At 39.6% G+C, this 22,870-nt stretch overlaps 1 protein-coding gene across 1 annotated transcript in view; it reads right to left on the bottom strand.

Annotated features, from left to right (window-relative positions):
- AMMECR1 (AMMECR nuclear protein 1) overlaps window positions 1-22,870 on the bottom strand; it is a 151,077-nt gene that overhangs the window by 62,256 nt on the left and 65,951 nt on the right. Inside the window, exon 2 of the mRNA XM_072626426.1 lies at window positions 17,679-17,789. Within this exon, the coding sequence (XP_072482527.1) occupies window positions 17,679-17,789 (111 nt within the window). The remainder of the gene's footprint in view (window positions 1-17,678; window positions 17,790-22,870) is intronic.

Below are 22,870 nucleotides of genomic sequence, written 5' to 3'. Positions count from 1 at the left end.
TTTGAAGGGTCTGCAAGTTTTTGGTGCTTCCAAGACAGTGTGATCCCGAGAAAGGTCACTGCTTTCCTGGTCTATGCTATCATCTTTACCCAGGTATGGTCCCTGATCCCCTAAAGCCACAAGTGCTAGTGTTCCTCTTTGCTTTGGAGGCGTGACCAGGACTCCTGCTCTGTTATGACTGACCCCCTTCCCCCCAGTGTTCCTCTCTTCCCTGGAACTGTGTCTCGGATCTGTGTCTCAGAACTGTGTCTCAGAACTGTATATGGGCAACAGTTGCCAATCAGCACCAGCTGTACCCAGTGCCAACAAAGGGTCCCCTGTAATCTTTTTTTGACCAGCTGTCTAAACCCCCTTATCATCTACAAACTGAGAGTTCCCAAAGCTGCTGTGGCTGCTGCTGCATAGTGGGCTCCAGATAGGCTTCTACCCCAATGTCATAAACTTCTCCTGCCAACGTCCTAAGTTTTCTTAGGCCAGAAAAATGTTTCACTCTGACCTTTTGTTGGCACTGTGACTCCAAAATTTGGTTTGAGGCATTATTTTAAAGTTGCTTAGAGGGAAATACTGAGAAAGTTCAGCTGGACTAACTTTAATTTGCCATCCTGGCTCAATGTCATTCAATTTGTAACTGAATTTAAGTATCATTTTTATTAAGTTGGTAGAGCCTAACCATGAACAATGAATATCTCTCTAATTATATGTCTTCCTTTATTTCTGTAGCTCAAACCCCATCTCCTATTTGAGACCTTTACTGGTTCCCCTAGCTGCGTCTCTCTCCATTCCCTGAAACTGCCTTGTATATATGTGTATATGTTGGTTCCTTTGATAAAATGCAAGTTCTTTAAGGGCAGGGAATGGTCATTTAGCACATAAGTTGATTAATAAATTTGTACTGACTAATAGTTGGATCTATTTAAATCCTGAGTTTATCTTAGTAAATTAACTCTAGAATATTTTATGCATTTTAAACTTATTTTGAGAACTTCCTTATTTTTTGTTGTTGTTAGGACTATATAAAAATGCTGAAGAATTTTATTGATTTCTTTTGTCTCCTGCTAATTTACTGAAGTTGTCAATCACTGATTAATTAATTACCTCCCTCACTAATTCTCTGGGGCAAAGGTTTTTAACCTGGTATGTGTGAACTTAAAAAAATTTTTTTGATTACTGCATTTTACTATAATTGACTTCTTTTGTAAGCCTATATATTTAATTTTATACATTTAAAAACATTTGTGGGGGGAGAGGGAAGGAGGGAGAGATAGGTTTCCTGAATGCTTGCCAGAGGGAGGATTCATGGCACACAAAATGTTAAGACCCCTTGCTCTGAGGTATTCTAAGTAAATCATCATGTAATCTACAATTATGGATATTTTGGTTGCTCTTTGCATATATTTGTACCTTTACTCACTCTTATCTCAGTGCTATATTTAGAATTTCTAGAACTGTGTTGGGCAAGTAGGTGTTGCAGTGGGTAGAGCGTCCAGCCTGGAGTTAGGAAGATTCATCTTCCTGAGTTCAAATATGGCCTCAGACACTCAGTACTGTGTCTAGTATTTGTATGACCCTAGACAAGTCACTTCACCCTCTTTGCCTCTGTTTCCTCATCTATAAAATGAGCTGGAGAAGGAAATGGTAAATCATTCCAGTATCTTTGCTAAGAAAACCCCAAATGGAGTCACAAAGACTTGGACATGACTGAAATAAATGAACAAGAACTGTGTCAAATAATAGTGGGGAAAAGGAAGTTATATGTTCAAATATTTTCATGGTTATATTATACAAAGTTGCAGAAAAAAAAGGAAGCATCCTTAAAAATCCAACCAATAGTGAAATGGTTAAATAAATTTTGGTAATTCATGCAAAAGAAAACTACAACAAGTAAGATGGACAAGAGTGAGGAATACAAAGAAATCTGCAGTCTTTAATGCAATAATGAAAAACAAGAACAAAAACTCACCATATACACAGGAAGAATACATAATATGACCATAGAAAGTCAATGATCATGAATTGAGAAAGGATTCTAATGGGGTCTTAGATGAAGCAACTGAATAATTTTCATGATACTTTATGTATTGAGATGAATGCAAATGTAAATAGTTATAAGTATATTTGTTTGCACTGATGTTCAATGTTAAGTTTTAACATTCAGTTGAAAAATAATAATGGAGAAATTGGGCATTTGAGCTTTACTACTGTATATAATGGAAAAGTCCCTAGTGTTTTTCCATTGCAAAGAATACAAACTCTTGGATTAAAAAATATTTTTTTTTATCATATTAAAGAAAGGTCCTTTCCTGTCTGCCTCTGCTTTTTAGGTTTTTTAACATAAATGAGTACTGTATTTTCTTAAAAACTTTTTTCCTGCAACTTTTAATGCGGTTTTTGTTGTTTATATGATTCATTATGCTCATTGTTTTCTTAACATTGAACCATCCTTGCATCCTTGGTATAACTCCAACTAGGCCATACTGAATAACTGGATATGTTACCGTAGACTCTTTGCTAAAGCTTTGTATTAAAATTGCGCATCAATATTCATTAGTGAAATTGGTTAGTAGTTCACAGAATAACACAATTTCAAAATTGGAAGGAACCTTAGTGGCCATTTAGTCCAACCCATAAGCAAAAAAATAATTCCTTCAAAAACAGACCCTGACAGTGGTCATCCAGCCATTGCTTGAAAGGCACTATTTCTTGAAGAAATCTATTTCATTTCTGGGTAGCTCCAATTTTTAGGAAATTTTCTTTATAACAAAGCCTAAATTTGCCACTTTGAAATTCTACTCATTCCTCTAACGTCTGTCCCTTGGGCCAAAGAAAATAAATCTATCATCTCTTTGACATGAGATATGACATTGACATGATAGCCTGTCTCCTCTCAATCTTCTATACTTTGGGCTCAATATCCTCAGTTCCTTCAACCAGGCCTCATTTAAAGGCCTTGAACTTTCAAGGCAAGAAGCCAAGGCCCTCACCCTCTTGGTTGCCCTTTATCTTATCAATCTCTTTTGTCAGATGTGCTTTCCAGGACTAAACAGCACTACAGACGGTGTCCTAGAAGCATAGTCCATACTATACTCATAGTACAATTGGATGGCCACCTGTTTATTCTTGGAATCTAGGTCTCTTTAAAAAATGTTTTTACTAGAAACTGGACACTGAACATCAATACAAACAACTAAACTCACTTCCTAATTGTCTACATTTAAATTAGTTGATTTCTATCCAAACTCTCATGATAATCCTTTCCTCTAAGTCTTCATCAGGATCCTTTGTCCATTAATTCTCATGTATTTTTCCTCCTAGAATCAGAGCCTGCACCCAACTCACCTGATTTTCAATTTTTTTCCTTATTTCTTATTTCATAAAGGTCTTTGCAGGTTTCACTTCATACCTCATACCTGTCCCTCTCCATTGTATTATAACGTTCAATTAGAGTTGTCATTCAAAACTTAGTATATGTTATCCATACTTGAGTATCCATATTAGAAGGAAAGACTTGGGGGCATGGGGAATGGATATTGATATAGATGCCTCTCTTCCATCTCCCACAAAAGGAATCAGCAAACATTAAAAAGCATACAGAAGAAAACTAAAAAGTTCAGAATAAGATATAAGTAGGGCGATTTTGTTAATGTTGCATTAAATTTAATGTACATTTTTAGGAAACTGCAAAAACAGGGGTTCATATACAATGTTTTGTTCTTGTGTTCATGTTTTTAGTTGTTTAAATTAGTTAACCAAATTAAAAATAACTAAGAATGACAATAAAGATTACGTTACTGAAACTTGGATATGGAGTATTTTCTCCCCAAATTGTTATGGATGCATCATTTTCACACCTGATTCTTCCATAAGAACTAGTACATAGTGTATTGTGTGGCTTTCTGGGGAGAGAGGTACATTCTGGTTTATGACCCAGGAAACAAAGCAAAATGTAAAAGTGAGTCCTAGGCAATAAGTTAAGCAAGACCAACTGAGTTAACTAGACTCAGCTCTACTACGCAGCAAAGTCCCACAAGTCAGTCAAGTCAAGAAACCTTTATTAAGTGCCTACTATGTGCCAGGTACTGGGCTAAGTGCTGCTAGGCTCTAAGGGGACCTCAGAAGACATTTAATCCCATAGCTATCAACTATAATCTCTTCCAGAACACCCCTAACAAGGAGTTATCCTACCTTCACTGGAAGACTTGTACTCAGAGGAACAGAGGACTTATTCTATTTTTTGGATAACTTTGATTGTTGGGAAGATTTTCCTTACAGGGAATCTAAATCTACCTCTTCTGCTCCCCCCTAACTAGGGACCTCCAAATGAATAGCTGGGATCAAAAAATGATTTGGATAGAGTTTCCACCTAATGCTGTTAGTTTTTCTCTCAGATACTAAACACAACAACTGAAGCCCTTGTCAAATGCCAGCCCTTCAGACACTTGGAGACAACTATAATATTGCCCTCTAAGTCTTCACATCTCTAGGCAAGAGGTTCTTAGTATCTTCAGTCAAGCCTTATATGGTATCATCCTAAAGCTCTTTACTGTCCTAGTCACCAGATGCTTTCCTAATGATCAAAGCAAAACCTAAGACTTTGAACTTTTTCCAATTAGATTTTATCTCCTGTTCTACCCTGCTGATATCTTTCTGGATCCAGAAGCTGCCACCTCACCTGTTAGATATTCATCCCCCCACCCCCCATAGCTAAGTTATTTGCAATTAGATAAACATCAGTTAATCAACAAGCATTTACAGAGCTTTTACATGTCAGTGGTCAGAGCTACAAATGCAAAAGCCAAACAGTCCTTGCAACAACACAAGTGTATAAGATAAAAGGTATGAGATAATGTTTTTGGAGGGGGATACACTAAGAACCGGGGGCTCAAAAAAAGACTCCTGCAGAAGGTGGTACCTGAACTGAGTCTTGAAGGAAAATGGAGTCAGAATGGTTAGGTGAGCAAAGAGGGCATTCTAGGGTCCAAAACCCAGAAGCAGTTTCAGTTTGGCTGGACTGCAGAGTGGATGAAGTGGAATGATATAGAATGAAGAAGGAAAGGTCAGAGGTGACTAGGTTATGAAGAGTTCCCCACTAAGAAGGTGTTCTTTTCATCCAAGAGGTGATAGGGAACCACTAGTTTATTCAGTGTAGGAGTGACAGGGTCAGACCTGGGCTTTAGGAAATCACTTTTGATGGACTGGAGAGGGAAGAGATTTGAGGCAAGGTGATTGATTGATCAATTAGAAGGCTATTGAAACAGATGGCAAGGCCCAGAGAAGATGGTTTTTGGGAAACATGGGTAAGTCAGAGATATGGGAATCTGGAGGGAGTATTGGTGGGGAAGAGACGTGGCAGAAGAAAAGACTTGGCAACTGAATGGATCTGTGGGATGAGCAAAAGTGAAGAATTGAAGTTGATATTGAGGTGGTGAACCAAAATGACTAGAAGAAATAGGGATTTTTGGAAGAGGAGAGGGGGAAAGTTAGAGTTTTGGACATGAGACTGAGATGTCTATGGAAGACACAGTTGGAAATGTCCAACAGACAGCTTTTCTATTATTTTGTTTAATCTTTAATATCTTTCTTATTTACTGTTAGATTTGTCTAAATCTGAATGGGGTATGTTGAAATGACCTAAAATTATTTGCTTGTTATCTTAAGTCTTTTTGTAATTCAATTAGCTTTTCCTTTAATTATTCAGAAGATATTCAGTTTGGTGCATACATATCCTATATGGTTTCTTTAAGCATAACGTAATTCCTGTTTGCCTATTTTTACTGCTACCTTGTCTGAGATCATGAATATGACTACTACTGTTTTGGATTTAGATGAGACATAATCAATTTCACTCTGGCTCTTCACTTTATTTGTCTATGAAGTGTTTTTATTTTATTCATTAAAGTATATTATTTCTTTATGGCGTGAATTATTGGGTTTTGCTTTGTAATACATTCTGTCACCATTCATCATTTTATGGACAGTTCAGTCATTAAAATTCCTGGTTATGATTGTTTTCTTCCCGATAAAATTCTATTATATCTTTCTTTTGGATAAAGGAAAAAAAAATCACCAAGAATTATCTGTAGTTGGCAATCAGACGCCAGTTTTCTCCCTTTTCTTCTCTTCACCTAGCCCAAAAGGGTCTTGCCCCTTTTTTTCTTTTGCAATAGGCCCTCCATAGGTATAGTATGTTTTGTTTAAAGTAATGCCCTCTCAAATCCCAACTTCTGGCACAAATAGCTTTCCTCTCTTCCAACATAACATCCTTTATTCCACATCTGAATGATCTACACATCTAGAACCTCAATCTGAATAGATACTAAATCATTTCACCTTTCTCCTTTCCTTCTTCCCATGAGCAAAGACCAAAGGTCAACAAGCATTCATTAAGTGTCTACTGTGTTCCAGATACTGTGGTAAGTGCTAGGGAGAGAAAAGATAGAAAAGAAAAACAAAAACTAAAAAACTTCCTGCCCTAAGAGGAGTTCAAAGACTAATAGAGGAGACAGCATACAAACAACTATACACACACAATAACATGAGGTAATCTCAGAAGAAAGGCACTAACATTAAGGGAAGCTGGGAAAGACTTCTGTGCAAAAGGTGGGATTTTAGCTAAGACTTGAAGGAAGCCAGGGAAATCAGGAGAAAGAAGTGAGGATGGAGAACATTCCAGGTGTGGGGGACAAGGTGTGAAAGTGCCTGGATTTTAGAAATGGAATGTCTTGTGCAATGAATAATGAGGCAGTGTCACCATGTAATAGTATGTGGAGGGGAGACTGGAAAGGCAGGAAAAGGCTTTTTTTATTATTAAGGACTTTACTGGAGTTTTTTGAATGGAGATGGAGTGACATGGTAAGACCAGTACTTTAGGAGGATAATTTTGACAGCCAAGTGGTGAAGATGTTGGGAAGTTAGAAACAACAGGACTTGGCAGCAGATTGGATATAGAGAGTGATGAAGCATGAGGAGGAAGAAGGATGACACTTAGATTTCAGTCTCTGAGACTGGAAGAATGGTGATGGCCTTGGCTGTAACAGGGAAGTTAGGAAGAGGAATAGGTTTTGGGGAGAAGATAAGGCATTCAGTTTTAGACATGTTGATTTAAAAATATCTATGGGATATCTCATTCCAGATATACAAAAGGCAGTTGGAGATGTGTTCTAGTTCTAGAGGTCAGGAGAAAAGGCAGGGCTTGATAAATACAGTTCAGAATCACCTGCACAGAGATGATAACTGAATCAATGTGAGCAAAGAAGGCCAAAGACACAGTCCTGCAGGAGACCTATGACCTTTGGGCCTGAAGAAAAGTGTGGCAAAGGAGACTGAGAAGGAGCAATCAGGTAAGAAAACCAAGAAAGAGGAAGAGGTAGCAAGGAGAAGAAGGTGCTGGACAGTGTCAAAGGATGCAAACACGTTGAGAAGAGTAAGGACTGGAAAGCGCCATTAGATTTGACAATTGAAGGATCTTTGGTAGCTCTGGAGACAGAAGTTTCAGCTGACTGATGAAGTTAGAAGCCAGATTGCAAAGAAAAGTGGAAACACAGATTTTACATGGCTTTTTCAAGAAGTTTAGCCATGAAAAGAAAGTGAAAAACCTTTATTTCTTTGGATATCTTTAGACAAAGCAGGATTCCTCCACTAAGTGTCACAGTGGATAGAGCACTGCATGTGGTGTCAGGAAGACTTGAATTCAAATCCAGCCCCAGACATTTACTAGTTATATGACCTCAAGCAAGATACATGACCTCTGTCTGCCTCAATTTTCTCATCTGTAAAGTGGAGATAATAATAGTACCTACCTCCCAGGAATGTTGTGAGGAGAGAATGAAGTATTACCTGTAAAGCACCTTGCAAACCTTAATGCATCATAGAGATGCTAGTTGTTGTTATCGTTATTATTCTCATCAGCATCTCCCCATTCGGTATTTAAGCACTGGACCCCTCACCTTGCCATTTCAAGTTATATCAGTTTACCTTCCTTAAATTTCTTTTGTCTCCTGTGTTTTCATTTCAATCATCACCTTCTTTGCAAAAAAAATATACAGAAGAGACAAGAAAAGAAATTCTATTTAAGATAAAAACAATGCATTAAATAATCTTGGAATTTATCTACCAAGTCACAGGCAGGACTTACAAAAATAGAAGGGCAAAACAATTTTTCTAAACATAACCAAAACAATTGAAGGAATGACAGCCTATGTCCCAGATTGGAGTATACTGCTATAGTAGAAATGATAAGCTAATCAAATTATTTAAATGATTTTATACCACAGCAACAAAATTACCAAATAAATATTCTCAAGTATTAGACAAAATCCAATCCAATCCAACAAGTATTTGCTGATTGCCCTCTCTTTGTGAGAGAGGCAGGGCTATCCCTATCCCGTGGATAGGGAGCTCAACTTAAGAGTTGAGAAGGCTTGGGCTCTGTTCTGGCATCTGATAATTATTAGCCACAGCACCAGAGCCAAGGTCATTTCACCTCTCCGGGCCTCAGTTTGTTGGTGTTATTTCTGATTCTGTAGCATTAACTACACCTCTTAGGTTTGTGCTATCTGAAGCTACAAATGCTGGCTGGCCAAGGGAGTTCCTGACCCATTCGACATGATCTCCCAATCATCTTGATTCTCATGGACATTTCCTAGAAGGGGGGTGTCTCCAAAATAGCTGGACATGTCCTAGCACCTTGCTAAGAGGACACATAGAACTCCTGACTGGTACCAGTGACTGAAGCAGTTTCCTGATAATGGACTGACATATTATTTCTGCCCTAGGACTTCTGGAAATGTGTTTCCATGATGGATGGAGGGAGGGGATTTATCTCTCCCCTAAAAGTTGATAATGATAATTTGGAGGAGATGTACATGGCCAAGTGGTCTATGCATGCCCACGTAGGCCTGAGAAAGGAGTTCATAGATTTCAAATTTGGGGCTGTCTTCTGATTTTTTGTTTCTTTTTCTGAGCATAGGTGATCCTTAAAATGGATATTTCCAGCAGTGGGAAGGTAAACTCATGGGTAATCCTGAGCTGGAGAGTTGATCACCAACCTTCCACCCAGAGAAGAGTTTCTTGACAGCACATGTCTCTGAGAAGAGGATTCTGCAATCTAAGGACTAAAGTCCTTGAGGGGTTAGAAGATGTGAACTTTGTCAACCCTCCAGAGCACTGCTGACTTTCTCGGATGATGCAGGTCCAAGGTAAAGGGGGAATTTCTGTTTAGCAGTCCCACAAAGTCTCTTTACCTTCAGAGGCAATCTAATGGGTATGATGAGTTGAGTGTTTTACATTTCTATATTTATTACTGGGTTCCTTTGTGCCCTTTGTAGTGTATGTATGTTCTGTTGTGAGTACAATAAAGGCTGTCCTATACCCAAGACTCATATTGTAAACTCAGTGCCTTTATGGGAGATGATGGGCCTGACACCAACTTTGGGGAAAATCCTAGGTATAAGCAATATTTAAACTTTGTTTTAGAAATCTTGCAGGACAAATCTTGGTGAAGTCATAAGCCAAGAGACTCTTTGGGTTAGGTCTCCAAGTCTGGACCTGGGCTGATCTGAGTCTAGGCTAGGAAAAGAAGGGAAGAGAACTGGGATTATAATGCTCCTATAATAAACTATAGAAATCTAGTGCTAATTTCATTCTTTTTTTTTGTCTAAAGAGGGGGATAAAAGGAAAGGAAAAAGAAACAACATTCAAAACCTTGAGTCTGAATGGAAAAAATTTACATAAAATGAAAGAGGGCAGATTACAATAGTCATCATCATCATCATCATAACAGCTAACATTCATATAGCATTTACTACATGCCAGGCACTGTGCTAAGAGCATTACAATTATTATCTCATTTGATCCTGGAAGGTAGGTGCTATTATCCTCATTTCATAGATGAGGAAATTGAGGCCAGCAGAGGTGAAGTGACTTGCCCAGGGTCACACATAATTAAGCATCTGAGGCTGAATTTGATCTCAGGTTTTCTCGACTCCAAGTCCAGTGCACTATCCACTGTGCCAAGGGCCTCCCCCAGGTACAAGTGGTTAGTTCAGCAGAAGGAAGAGAAGCAGATTGGGAGAGGATGAGGTAAAGAGAGGGAAGAGAAGGAGCTCCTACCCAGGTCTTCTGGGCTCCTATTCACTTCTTTTTTTTCTTTAACAGGTTCCAGGAAGGCCCATTTGCTTTCCAGTTTCTATTGCCATTAATCATGTTTCTGCCCAGTGTTTTTTCTCTTCTTCTCTGGCCTACTGTAGAATTGAATCTGGACACTGCCCTTTAAGTTTTCTAAGGTTTCTAAGTTTTCTACTGTTGTTTTGTTTTTAATTAATATTGGTTAAAAAAAGAAGTAACAGGCAGGAAATAAAAATGCTGCCTCCTATTTGTTTCCCCACCTTGTCTTTTTTTCACTTATACCCTGTAGGAAGGCAGATATATGATAGAGAATTCTATACAAAGTATTCACTTCTATCTTTTGAGGAAAAATACACTCAGCCCATCTTGGGCATTTCATCACAGGAATGAAAGTGAAGTGGAGAAGATGGGTATGGGGCGGGGGTGAGGAACCTTTAGCCTTGAGTATATATGTGGCCCTCTAGGTCCTCAGGGGTGGCCTTTTCACTGAGCCCAAGTTTGACAGAACAGATTCTTTTATTAAGGGGATTTGTTCTGTGAAGTTTGGATTCAGTCAAAGGGCTGCACTTGAGGACCTAGAGGGTCACATGTGGCCTCAAGGTTGCAGGTTCCCTACTCCCGGGGGGTGTCCATGTGGGATGAGAGGGGGTGGTGAAAAGGTAGGATGCTGTCAATGGAAAGAATAGCCAGCTGGAGAAGCAGTGGGGCATTTCTGAATTAAAAAAACTGTCTTTTCTTACTTCTGATAGTCCTCCTGCCCAGAGACAGGAGGAGTCCTATATTGGCCAAGGGCAAAAGTAAAGACTAGAAAGGGATGGAACCCAATCTCAGGCACAACTGCCTGATGGGAAAAGGTGGGGTCAAGAAAATTCCATGTTGTATGGCGACTGTGGCCAATGATTTGGGACTCGTATGAAATAATCTACTTACATTGACAAAGGGATTGCCTGTAGGTACACATATATTTCATATATACATGAGTGAAATACCCATACAGGGACCTTTATTCCAGTACCTTTAAAAAATCTTAACTTTTGAGGGACCGGGGATGGAGTCAAGATGGCAGAGTAACAGCATTCACTTTCTATAGTGCTGCCCCCAAGCCCAGCCAAATACCTGTAAAAAATGGCTCTAAACAAATTCTGGAGCTGTAGAACCCATATAACGAAGGAGTGAAGCAAATCTCCAGCCCAAGACAGCCTAGAAGGTCATCGAGAAGTGTCTATTGCACCACGCAAGGAGAAGAGCACAGTCCAGTAGGGGCTGTACTGGCACAGAGGGGACCTGAGCAGATCTTGGGGAGAATGAATCTCTCATATTTGTGGCAATTTCCAGACTTCAGGACCCCAAAACACTGAGGACAAATTGGAAAAGCATGTGGGACCAGTGCAGGAGAGTGAGTAGTCTGGCCCCAGACCCAGGGCGGAGTGGGGATGGAATGGGGGGGGGGGAAGGGGGAGGATGCAGAGTAGCCTGGAGAAGCCACAAAGGCAGTAGGGGCAGCTGCAGCCACTGTTTCTGGAGCTCTAGGCCCACAGATTGTGGGGGATCGAGTGGCTGACAGTACATCCTCCACCCCCACTGGAAGCAGAGAACTATCTTGACAAAGAGCTCAAAAGTCACGTAAATGGATGGGGAAATAAACAAAAATCGGAAAAAGAATCAGACTATAAAATCTTACTTTGGTGACAAGGAAGACCAAAGCATGCAAACAGAAGAAAACAAAGTCAAAGCTCCTCCATCAAAAGCCTCCAAGAAAAATATGGATTGGTCTCAGGCCATGGAAGAGCTTAAAAAGGTTTTTGAATATCAAGTAAGAGAAGCAGAGCTAAAATTGGGAAAAGAAATGAGAGGAATGCAAGAAATGAAAAAAAAAGTCAACTGCTTACTTAAAGGAGACCCAAAAAAATTGTGCAGAAAATAACACTTTAAAAAATAGACTAACCCAAATGGCACAAGAGAGCCAAAAAGCCAATGAAGAAAAGAATGCCCTAAAAAGCAGAATTGGCTAGATGGAAAAGGCGATCCAAAAGCTCATGGAAGAAAAAAATTCCTTAAAGATTAGAATGGAGCAGATGGAAGCTAATGACTTTATGAAAAATCAAGAAATTATAAAACAAAACCAAAGGAATGAAAAAATAGCAGACAATGTCAAATATCTCATTGGAAAAACAACTGACCTGCAAAATAGATCCAGGAGAGACAATTTTAAAATTATGGGACTACCTGAAAGCCATGATCAAAAAAAGAGCCTAGAAATCATCTTTCATGAAATTATCAAGGAAAACTGCCCTGATATTGTAGAACAAGAGGGTAAAATAAATATTGAAAGGATCCACTGATTACCTCCTGAAAGAGATCCAAAAAGAAAAATTCCCTAGGAATATTATAGCCAAATTCCAGAGTTCCCAAATCAAGGAAAAAATCTTGCGAACAGCCAGAAAGAAACAATGCAAGTACTGTGGAAATACAAATCAGGGTAACACAAGATCTAGCACCTTCTACATTAAGGGATCACAGGGCTTGGAATATGATATTCCAGAAGTCAAAGGAACTAAGGCTAAAACCAAGAATCACCTATTCAGCAAAACTGAGTATAACACTTCAGGGGAAAAAATGGTCATTCAATGAAATGAAATTCCAATGGAAGACCAGAGATGAATAGAAAATTGGATTTTCAAACACAAGAATCAAGAGAAGCATGAAAAGGTACATAGGAAAAAGAAATCATAAGGGACTTACCAAAGTTAAACTGTTTACATTTCTACATGGAAAGATCATATTTGTAACTCTTGAGACTTTTCTCAGTATTTGGGTAGTAGGAGAGATTATATACATATAGACAGAGGGCACAGGGTGAGGTGAATAGGAAGGGATGATATCTAAAAAAATAAAAGTAAGGGGTGAGGGAGGAATATATTGGGAGGAGAAAGGGAGAAATGTAATGGGGCAAATTATCTCTCATAAAAGAAGCAAGAAAAAGCTTTTTTCAATGGAGGGGAAAAGAGAGGAGATAAGAAGGAAAAAGTGAAGCTTACTCTAATCACATTTGGCTTAAGGATGGAATAACATCCACACTCAATTTGGTATGAAAATCTCTCTTACACTACAGGAAAGTAGGGGAGAAGGGGAGAAGAGGGGCATGGTGGGGGGGGGGAGGAACAATAGAAGGGACAGTAAATGGGAGGAGGGGGTAATCAGAAGTAAGCACTTTTGGGGATGGACAAGGACAAAAGAGAGAATAGAATAAATGGGAGGCAGGATAGGATGGAGGGAAATATAGTTAGTCTTTCACAACATAACTTTTATGGAAGTCTTTTGCATAACTACACATGTATAGCCTATATTGAATTGCTTGCCTTCCCAGTAGGGATGGGTGGGGAGAAGGAAGGGAGAGAAGTTGGAACTCAAAGTTTTAAAAAAGAAGGTTAAAAATTGTTTTTACATGCAACTGGGAAATAAGAAATACAGGTAATGGGGTATAGAAATCTATCTTGCCCTACAAGAAAACAGAGGAAATGGGGATCAGGGAAGGGAGGGGTGTGACAGAAGGGAGGGCAGATAAGGGGAAGGGGTAATCAGAATGCAAGATGTCTTGGGGTGGGGGGAGGGGAGAGATGGGGAGAAAATTTGGAACTCAAAATCTTGTGGAAACTAAAAATAAATAAATAAATAAATTTTTAAAAATCTTAATTTTTAGTTTCACTACTTTTATCTCCCCAAATTAAGCCTAGAATGGGTCTCCACGGATAAAGTTTTGTTGCTGAAGAGAGCCAGGGAGAGCTATATACATACTAAAGACCAGAAACCTTCAGACAGACTTTGGTCCCTAGAGGGGTTAACTGCACACACAATCCCTCCCTCTCCTAGCCTACCACCCATCTTAGCCCCAGGGATATGTGCAGTTATGAAGAGCCAGTGACCCTCCCTTGGCCCACTGACATCTTATTGTGGATGATTGACTAAGTCATTACATTGGAGTGAGGGAGAAGGGGAATGTAGGGAAGAGTTATTGACTCATGGCTATTGTGGAGCTGAGCCTCACCCTTGGACTCAGGCCTATGAAAGGAAGCAGTCAGATCTAGGAGAGAGGTCAGAGATCCAGAGAGAGCTATGAGGCTAGATAGAGACCACAGAGCAGACTTAGGTCCCTGGGGGGAAGGAAAGAATGCCTTCTGAACAACCCTGCCCTGCAAGGGCTCACTCAATCATGGCAACCAGAGGCAGAAGTGGGACACTGATGTCCAAAATGCCTGGCCACATCTTCCTTGAGTAAAGGAGGGAGATTTGTCCCAGACACTACAGAGTTCCTAGACTCTCTTTCTTAGGAAAAAATGGAATTTGTTCTGGACTACATCGAGTACACTGGAGGCAGCTAGGTGGCTTAGTGGAGAGAGTGCTGGGCTTGGAGTCAGGAAGACCTGAATTCAAATTCAGCCTCAGACATTTATTTAGCTGTGTGACCTGGGGCAAGTCACTTAACCTCTGTTTGGATAGTGGATAGAGTACTAGACCTGGAGTCAAGAAGACCTGAATTCAAATCTAGTCTCAGACACTTATTAGCTGTGTGACTCTGGGCAAGTCCTCAACCTTTATCTGCCTTAATCCACTTAAGAAAATGACACACCACTCCAGAATCTTTGCCAAGAAAACTCCATGGATGATACTGGCATGCTGTGATCCACTGGGTCACAAAGAGTTGGATACAACTGAACAACAACGAGTTCCTAGACTTAGCCTTCTAGAGAGAAGAATAATGGCTCCACTTGAATTCCTGAACCCAGCATTCTGGAGAAAAGAGCAATCATGTTGCTCTTGAGCTAAAAGAACAGCCATGGACAGTGTGGAAGAACATGATATTTACTGGACATTTGCCCTTTACTATTGCTACCAAGAATTACTTATATGGTGTGCGTAGGCCTGACAGCAATGCAAAATACAAGATTTCCTTTCAGGGGCCCCCCAAACCTTTGTTTATCATTCCAAATCTGGAAGACTGTAGATGTCCTCAGAAGAGAGTAAAGGGTCATCTCTCAGTCTCAATTGTGTTTCCCTTCTGAGGGAGTCTCAACCACAGGGTAACAGGAGGAATTTGAAGAACTATTTAGGTCCTCAGAGGGAAAGCTGGACTCACCATAGAGGAAAGGAAAACTACCCTGTTTATGGGATCCTATGATCTTTTGTGTGGTTTTGTTTGCTATCTAGTATATTCTGGAAGCTTTAAGGCTAGCATGGGAGCTGAAGGGCATTTTTACCAACATTTATAGAAGCTGCATAGACCTCAAAACCTGGCTGTGTGACCTAAGTCACTCAACCTCTTAGTGACCCCATGACTTCTTTAAGACTCTAAGTTTCAGAGCAATTGCAGACCTGTATTGGCAGAGGGAGTTTCCTCACCTGGGAATTCCTGAAATCACAGATCCAGTCCCTAAATCTATCCTTATCCTAATCATAGAAACCTAAACATAAGCTATATTCTGAGATTCCCAGGAGACACACTGGGCAGAGGTAAATGAGCCAAAGGCTGATGAGTAGGAAATCCCCCAAATTGTTCATGGCCCCAAACATTCCTTAAATACATGAAGTATTTTTTCATTAGAGTTTCACTATTTTTGAGCACTGACTTAATTCTGCTGCCTGGGGGAACTTGGTCCATGTAAAACCAGAATTGAGGTTTGAGGTCACAGATTATACAACAAAAGCAGAAGCAAAGAATTTGGGCACAGGGAAGGGTAGGATTGGGGGTTATTTGATAGAAGGGGACCGAAATTAGGTTATAGCAAAACAAACACACTGTAGGGATATATGTGATGCTGATTTTTTTAAAGTAATACAACAGAATTTAATGACAACACAAGTATAACCACTATAATCTTGAATGTTAATGGATCAAGTATGACAGAATATATTAGGAAAAAAAAGATGAAGCCATGGTTTAAGAATTATAAGAATCTGAGCAACAAATAATTAATGTGTTTAAAATGTGCTTTTGGCCAGAGACAACTGAGAGTTTGGGGTATCATGATCAGGCCTTAGAACTGGAGAGGACTGTTGTATTTGCCAGTTTAAGGCCACTACTCTACAGGGCCTTTCTCCAAAAAGCTCCAAGGGAATTTTTTTGTATAGCATTTCATAGGCTTATAGGATCATAGATTTAGAACTGAATGACATCTATGACATCATTTAGTTCAACTCTTTCATTTTAAAGATGAGGAAGCAAAGGCCCCAAGAGACTAAATATTTTGCCCATGATTATTCAGGTAGTAAGCAAAAGTGCTGGTGTTCAAATTCAGGTCTTCTGCCTCCAAATCCAGTGCACTACCTCCACTTCATTTATCTTCTTAGGAAATGTATAGGCCAGATGTAAAATCTGAGGCAGAGCCATACTAAGTGATAATTAGCATCATAATGGCCAGAGAACCAGCGTTAGAATCAAGAAGGATAGCCTGACACATACTGACTGTGTAACCCTGACTGGTCACTTGCATTCTAACACTAAACTATAGAGCAGGTGCTGATTTACACTGGTAGAGGGACTGTCCTCATCAAAAGCTCACTCTACACTGAGGGGGTCACTGGTCTTTCAAAAAAAATGTGCATATTAATTGCCATAGAATATGAAAAATAACAGGAAATTCTTTTACTTCTTGCTTATTTAAGGAATTTTCTTCTTTTGAAATAATTTTGGAACATGATTTGCTAGAAATCAAAACAGAACAAAAAAATCAGATGTCATAGCAGATAGCTTTTCAGAGACTAGAAATTAGGACTAGAGCCTTTTCACAACTTTAATGAGGCATTCAGGACTTTGTTATTGTGTTAGATGAAACAAAACATATTAAGCTGCAATTAACTCTGGGTGCTGGGTATGAAGGATCCTGCTGCCAGTCTTTGGTACCATTTCCTTCCCTAGTCCAGAGGTTTATCCGGCAATCTCAAAAGTATCTGAAAAGTACAGAACCCAACCTTATGAGATGAAATTAACAGCATCCAACATGAAAAGTCTAATAGGGAAGAGGTGAGAATGTTTGTTATTGAAGGCAATAAGTTTTGAGAACTCAGGAACACTGAGTCCTCAGTTCTCAAGTTAAATATTGAATACAAGTCCTTTATGAAAATAAAACCAACAAAAAGGCCCATTAAGAAGCACCATTTGCTAGAGCAAATGGGATTACAGCATCTCAACATTTTAGACAATGTGAACCAATTGTCAGCGATCCCCCTAAAGATATGGCAGGTGGTTAAAGGGTTGGACAAAGTTTGACTCTGGCATTCACCTTGGCTGAAAGTGATCTCTCCCATTTCTGGCCTCCCTCCTGCCACATTCTGTTTGTACAAAGTTTACTACACTTTCCCATTCTACCTTGTATCACAGCCATTTGAATATGCCTTTATCTCCATGTATAGAAGCTCCAAGTTTCAGGCAATACCTTTTGCACATGGTAGCCACTGAATATTTTTTGAAGAAAATTGACTTATGAAGTTTGATCAGTTAGAAAATATCAGATTCACTTTTTAAAATGTAGAAGCAATTATTTTTAAAAAGGGATCTTTACCTGGTAAGTGTGTACTCCCTGAGTCCTGAATGCAGGTTCATGGCAGAAAAAGTACCTATGCATCCACGTAATCGTTTATCTCGACCAATCTTCCATGTAACAAACAGTGGGCTGTGATGAGAAACAGAAAACACAGCTTACAGAAGTATTCAATTTGACTTTCCAAGTATTTCCTGAATCTAACTTCTGATTACTACTGTCATGTAAGTTTCATAGGCAGTCTCAGAAAAATTGTGTTGCAGTGTCCTCAGTAATCTTAATGACACCAAAAGATCAGACTCCTAGATGGAAGAGAGCTGGGATAGCAGCTATTTTCACCCATAGTTCAACAGCATCACCTCCATAAGGAGGGGTTATCTAGCCTCAGGTCAAAGACCATAAGACCTGAGGGATTTGCTACTACCTCTGTAGGTAGCTCCACTGTGCTTCCACACTACTCTAATAATTCACCTGAGCTTGGTGACCATTAACCTAGAGGAGTGCCTGCTTTCCATCTCTAGTGGCCTGCTGAAACTCTTTCTTAGCTAGAATCCAAGACCTTATCTCTTGAGGCTTAAAGTATTAAGCCTCCTTTATCCAGAGATCTCAATACTCTGGCAGCTAGAAGCAAGTTCTTCTGTCTCCCACACTCTACTAGGAATCAACAATTAATAAGCATTTGAGTGAGAATGCTATAAGACCTTAGCCTGAAAGGGCCAGGGTCTCCCATTGCATCTTGGGCCATCTCCAGTCATCCTGATGAATATCAGGTCACTGGATCCAGATAGCTCAGGAAAAGAAAATGAGGTTGATGACCTTGCACGGCCCTCCCTCACTTAAATCAAAGTAACTGCAAGTCATGTCATTATCTTGATGTCATGGTCCTCTTCCAGAATGAAGGACAAACACAACCTGTGAGTGAGCAGCAGCTCTCCTCCTCTTCCTCTTCCTCCTCCTCCTCCAGTGTTCCACCCCCAAAAGCTGCTTTTTTTCCTCTGGGCTTACTGGTTACATCTCTTGCTCAAAGGTCAAGCCTCAAACCCAATTCACTCCAGAGATCATAGAGTGGACAACAAATCCCCACCCACCTAGCACAGAGTGGATTTAAATACTAAATAGTAATTGTTTCTCTTTTACCCAGCACCTCTAAGAGTCTTCTCCTCCCAGTTTTGTTTTGCTTTTTGGGGTTTTTTTTTTTTTTACTACTTAAACTACTTAAAGAAGCCTATTCACTGAATGGGTGTATCTAAATCAAAGTAAGAATGCTATAAGACCTTAGCCTGAAAGGGGCAGGGCCTCCCATTGCATCCTGGGCCATCTCCAGCAATCTCAAATATCAGGCCACTGGACCCAGATGGCTCAGGAAAAGAAAGTGAGGCTGGTGACCTTGCACAGCCCTCCCTCACTCAAATCAAAGTCAACTGTGAGTCATGTCATCATCTTGATGCTATGGTCCTCTTCGAGAATGAAGGACAAACACAACAACAACCACGAGGATATTAATACAAAGAATGAAATAATCCCTATCTCAAGCAAAACTCTATTACCCAGATAATAGTGAGTAGCCTTAAATCCTTTTTCTTAGCTTCTGTCCCTGGTAAACTGGCCTTAAGTTCACTTCCATAGACTGGAGTATGGAGGTGCACCTTAGGATCAAGGGACAGTAGCCACCTCTCCTTGCTCTGAGGTACTGACATCCACTCACTTCCTTATCTCAAGGTTATAACTTATTATTTGGGTCCTGGCCCCCAAGTCTTGATCTAATAGGTCATAAATTTATGTAATAATTTATAAACAAAGAATGTATGAGGCATTTAATAATATCAACCAATTGATTATCATTTCTACCTGCCACTCCTGTCCAGGAATCAGGCAGGGTTACAATGGCTTTGTGCAGAGCTACACAAATGTACAGATTAAGATGAGATATAAAGTCCCACACATAGGAAAAAAAAACATCCATAAACTGACAGACTATAAACCTGCTTGGTTTCGGACTTTAAAAAAAAAAGACATTTAACAAGTTCAAAATTGTAAACTTAAAAAAAACCCCAAAACTTTAAGTGCTGCTTAGCCGTAATTAAAAACCATAAAATAAATTTAAAATGACAGTACTACAAGAATATGACTTTATACTCAAAATATTTTTAAAAAAACAAATTTCATTGTATTTTGGTTTCTTTTAAGATGTCTCTGCATTTGGACAGGCACTATCTACTTTCTGCTCTGCAGAGAGATGGGCCCATTTGAAAATTTCCTTCCTGAATATGGGCGTGTTTGTGTACACATGTGCTTTGAGACTGCTGGAATAAGGGAAATGACTAAAACTAAGTGGGTAAATCTTGGAAAGTTTCATGGAAAAAGTTAAGTTTTTAAAAGAACTTGGAAAGGAGACAGAGGTATGATTTGGCAAAACCTTGTACCCAAGGAACTTATCGTGGACATTTCGCCTCAGTTTCCTCATCTATAATATGAGGGGGAGAAACCAGGTGATCCCTACTTGCCTTCTGGTTCTAGAATCTTTTATGTTAACCTTCTCCATCCTACCAAACCTATGGCGTACAGAGTTAGAAACTGTGATCCTTCTCTGCTCCCTCTTATCACCCTTATCCTTCAGTATACCATAATATAAGCTATTGCTAATAAATGAACAGGTTAAATAAAATCTTATCTGAATGAATGGAACTGTGGAATTAAGGATCTTTTTGAAAAGGCCATTTTGCTATTTACAAGCACATATTCTTCTACGTAACAACACATTATCAAATTGTCTCCAAGTACAAGTCCTTCCCGAAATCTATTTTCATGACCACATCACAGATATACATGATTAGCAGGTTAATTTTCATGAAAGCAATGCTGAAGTCTTTGAAAAATTTTTCTAACTAGATTAAGCATGTTCCCTGAAAACTTGTTGATTACTTCATTATTTGAACTGGAGACCAATTAGTGATTAGGAATTCGATATTTCTCAATAAACTTCACACATGATTAAGGGTATTGTGCATGTGTATATATAATTTTACCAACATAAATGCATTAGGTACTTATTCACAATTATTAACACATAAAGGACAGTTCTGTCATATTCAGAAGCAACTTTGTTATTTTAATCTCTACAACTTTTAGGAAATTTAAAAAGAAATTATATTGAAATTGGTCTGCTTCTTATATTTGCATGTCCATAATGTTCTTAAGGTTATATGGAATATAAAGCACACTTATGCCCTCTACAAATGTCCATTTTATGGTGACCTGCCATACCATATAGTACTGCTAATACTAGCATCTGTCAAGAAGTATCTTTTAAGATACTTAGAAACACCCAGCCAACATTTCAATCACTCCATATGTATAAGTTATATTGAGGTCTTAAAAAGTGAAGTTATAACAGCAGGATAGCACATATTAAAAAAAAAAACTGAAACAGACAAAATGAGTATTCCTTTTTAAAGCAAGCCAAAGGTATAATGACGTTTGAAAAATGACCAAGAAAAATATAAGATGGAAGAGGGCAGGACATGAATGAAGAGGCATTATCAAGTTGTCCAACTGCCTGGAAGAAGGAATATGGAAAAAGGCATATAGAGACTGGACAGGTCGAACAGAGGGTGAATTGTAGAGTGTCCTATATGTCTGAATGGTTCAATTCAGTTCAACAAATATTTATGACAGGGTTCCCATGTGCCAGACACTGTGCTCAGCACTACAGGTACAAAGACAGAAGTGAATCAGTCCCAGCTCTTAGTCAATCAACAAGTGTTTATTAAGCACCAAATGCATGCCAGGTCCCGCGTCAAATGCGGGGGACACCAAGACAAGAAAGACGTGGCCCATGCCCACAAGGAGCTCTAGCTCTAGCTGAGGCAACAACATATACAAAGAAGAGTAGAGATAAAATACAAAGTTAATAGAACGTAATGGGGGTGGATGTGGGGACAGCACCCTCACAATCCACTAAGAATGGTGGCAAGGAAAGAGTAGCAGGTGGCTCCTAAGCTGAGCCCTAGAGGACACTAGGGCCTTTAAGAGACAGAGGTAAGGAGGAAGTATATCACTGAGGGACAGCCTCTGCAAAGGCAAGGAGACAAAATGCGGAATGCCATGTGTAAGGAACAGCAAGAAGGGCAGAGGAAAAGGGAATAACTGGGAATCAGCCTGGAAAGGAAAACCAGAGCCAGGCTCTGAAGGTCTTTTAACAGTCAGACATTACTCTGGCAGCTGTGCGGAGAATGGATTGGAAGGGGCAGGGTGGAGGGGCTACAGACAGAAGAAACAACTAGAGGATGAAAGAGAGACCAAGCCTGCAAACCTGGTGGTGTACTTGACAGAAAAAGGGAAGTTAGGAGGAAGGAGGAGATTTGTGTTTGGTTCAGTAGTTTTTACAAGGTGACAAGTGGTGTGGGAGGAGAGAAGAGAACACATTGTTTGGGACCTGTGGAGAATCTGAGATGCCTTAGGGAACATTTCCAGTTTGCAATTCCTACAGTAGAAGGCATTTCTATTTTACTTCCTGAGCAAGAGAGAGTGGATGGAGATTTCTGACAGTGGCAGGAAGGGAGTGACTAAGTCGGGGATACCAATTAGCAAGTTATCACAACAGTACAGGCAAAATGTAATGAGAGTCTGAAACACAGTGATGGAAGTATGAGTGGAGAGATGATAGAGAGACTCGACAGACTTTGTCAACTGATCAGACAGGGAAGGTGAGCAAGAGGTAAGAATCTAGGATCACTCGAAGATTATGAACATGAAAAATTAGGTGTGTATGATGGTACCCTCGCTAGAAATAAGGAAGGCTGGAAGAACAGTCAGTTTAGGGGGAAAGATTATGGGTCCAGTTATGATGTTAAGCATGAGATGAAGACAGAGGAACCAAACGAAGCTATCTAGTAGGCAGCTCAAAATACAACAGTTGAAATCTAGGGAAAGGGCAGAGATAGATCTTCCCTTGATCCTGTCACTTCTCCAAATGATCACCTTGGCTTTTTTTTTCTCTTCATTACATTTCCAGCAACCTAGCTGACATTTACTGACTCCACTTCCTTCACCCCAATCCCTTGCAATCCAGCCTCCTATGCCAGCAATCTAGTGACACTGTTGTCTTCAAAATGACTTATTTAGACTTCCAGGAATTCTTAATTTCCAACCCTTTATTCACTCCTCATTTTCCTCAACTCTTTTTGCACCAGACAACACTGATGATCACCTTT

This window comes from Notamacropus eugenii, chromosome X, assembly GCF_028372415.1.
Source record: "Notamacropus eugenii isolate mMacEug1 chromosome X, mMacEug1.pri_v2, whole genome shotgun sequence".
Lineage (NCBI taxonomy): Eukaryota > Metazoa > Chordata > Mammalia > Diprotodontia > Macropodidae > Notamacropus > Notamacropus eugenii.
Note: the sequence above shows the minus strand (reverse complement) of the source record. Positions and strands in the feature narration are given on the sequence as shown.